Below are 2,500 nucleotides of genomic sequence, written 5' to 3' on the forward strand. Positions count from 1 at the left end.
ACGCACAGAGACACACACACACGCACAGAGACACACACACACGCACAGAGACACACACACACGCGCGCAGAGACACACAGACATGCAGAGACACACACACACGCGCAGAGACACACACACACACACGCACAGACACACACACACACACACACGCGCGCAGAGACACACACGCGCGCAGAGACACACAGACATGCAGAGACACACACACACACAGACACGCACGCACGCGGAGACATGCAGAGACACACACACACGCAGAGACATGCAGAGACACACACACACACGCAGAGACAAAAACACACATACACACAGACATTTTATTATAATACCAAACATTCATATTTAATACAGAATTCAAAGTAGTATGAGTATTGAAGGAAGCTGAATGGACACTGAGTCTCTACCTGGGTTTGTCACAGAAAAGGTCTTGAGGCAGCAGGTGTGGAGCGCTGCTCTGACGACTCTCTATCACCTGCACGCACACACGCACACACACACACACACACCAACTCAGCTCAGAACAGTGGGTCCCAAACGCCTCAGTCCTCAGAGGACAGAGAAAGATGAAGAGAGAGAGAGATCTGTATGTATAGTAGGGGTGGTACGGTCTGCTTGTCTCGGTTCAGAACGTGTGTGTGTGCTGCACGTTTCGACGCATGTGCAATGTAGCATCGTGCCCGTATGTGATCTCAGACATGTGTGTTTCCCTTTCGCGCGAAAGAAGAGCTGTGGACATGTTACCAACAAAACGTACAGCTAAAGACCGTGCAGAACATTTCAGACCGTCCTGCCAACCTGTAAACATTTTAACATCAATGTACTGGAACGTTTTGTCACTCTAAAGTCGCTGAAGCGGCTGCAGTTTAGATCCTGGCGGGTCTCTGCAGCGGGCGGGGCTGCTCAGTTCTCCCCGCGACTGACGCACACGCACACACACACACACACACACAATGACATACAGAGAGAGAGACAGACATGCAGAGAGAGAGACAGACATGCAGAGAGAGAGATCTGTATGTATAGGCCTATATATATATATATAGACAGACAGACATGCAGAGAGACAGACAGACATGCAGAGAGAGAGATCTGTATGTATAGGCCTACATACACATTATATATATATATATATAGACAGACAGACAGACATGCAGAGAGAGAGACAGACAGGCAGAGAGAGAAATAGAGAGACGGACAGACAGAAAAACAGAAAAAACAGGTAGATACAAACAGATTATCAGATAGACAGACAGAAAAACAGAGACAGAGAGACAGACAGAAAAACAGAGACAGAGAGACTGACAGACAGATATACTGTGTGTGTATATGTATATATATATATATATATATATATATATATATATACACACACACACACACACACAAAAACATCGGGAAAATCTTCAAAAAAGTCTTTGTTAGTAATCACACTTTCAGCAGGTAAAATCCAGATTGACTTCCAATAAAAGTTATACACAGTGTGTGTATTAGTACTTTACGTGTGTTCACCTGAGTGACGTGTTGGTTATACACAGTGTGTGTATTAGTACTTTACGTGTGTTCACCTGAGTGACGTGTTGGTTATACACAGTGTGTGCATTAGTACTTTACGTGTGTTCACCTGAGTGACGTGTTGGTTATACACAGTGTGTGTATTAGTACTTTACGTGTGTTCACCTGAGTGACGTGTTGGTTATACACAGTGTGTGTATTAGTACTTTACGTGTGTTCACCTGAGTGACGTGTTGGTTATACACAGTGTGTGCATTAGTACTTTACGTGTGTTCACCTGAGTGACGTGTTGGTTATACACAGTGTGTGTATTAGTACTTTACGTGTGTTCACCTGAGTGACGTGTTGGTTATACACTGTGTGTATTAGTACTGTACGTGTGCTCACCTGAGTGACGTGTTGGTTATACACAGTGTGTGTATTAGTACTTTACGTGTGTTCACCTGAGTGACGTGTTGGTGGAGAGGAGGAGGAGGGCCGAGCTGGGACAGCAGGAGGAGGAAGGCGGCGCAGACAGCGTGAACTCCACAGCGGTTAAACACCGACAGACACTCCTGATTGGACAACGCCAGCTCCTGACCGGCCAATCACAAGAAAGAATAGTTAGAGCACAGCTCAACATTATAGAGAGGCAAAGTCCCTCCCCTTCCTGTGTCCTCCATGGGACTTTATTCTGGAAAGAATATGCACGTTAGTGATGGTGGAGAGACAAATAATGTTTTGATCCCGTTTGAACTGAGCCATGAATTACAGGCCCCAAAAAGGCAACAAAAAGGAGACAGGAAGGCAACAAAAAGGCGACGAAAATACAACAAAAAGGAGACAAAAATGCGACAAAAGAGACAAAAAAGCAACAAAAAGGAGACAAAAAGGCAGACAAAAAGGAGACAGGAAGGCAACAAAAAGGCAACGAAAATACAACAAAAAGGAGACAAAAATGCGACAAAAGAGACAAAAAAGCAACAAAAAGGAGACAAAAAGGAGACAA

The 2,500-nt window shown here is 44.8% G+C and overlaps 1 protein-coding gene across 4 annotated transcripts in view; it reads right to left on the minus strand.

Moving 5' to 3' along the window:
- LOC144512962 (protein EFR3 homolog B-like) overlaps window positions 1-2,500 on the minus strand; it is a 25,040-nt gene that overhangs the window by 6,356 nt on the left and 16,184 nt on the right. For all 4 annotated transcript variants that reach the window (XM_078243989.1, XM_078243988.1, XM_078243987.1 and 1 more), the window contains exons 17-18: window positions 1,956-2,087; window positions 405-472 (exon numbers count right to left, since the gene is read on the minus strand). In XM_078243989.1, the coding sequence (XP_078100115.1) occupies window positions 405-472; window positions 1,956-2,087 (200 nt within the window). The remainder of the gene's footprint in view (window positions 1-404; window positions 473-1,955; window positions 2,088-2,500) is intronic.

Source organism: Sander vitreus, chromosome 24 (genome assembly GCF_031162955.1).
Source record: "Sander vitreus isolate 19-12246 chromosome 24, sanVit1, whole genome shotgun sequence".
NCBI classification, from domain to species: Eukaryota; Metazoa; Chordata; class Actinopteri; order Perciformes; family Percidae; genus Sander; species Sander vitreus.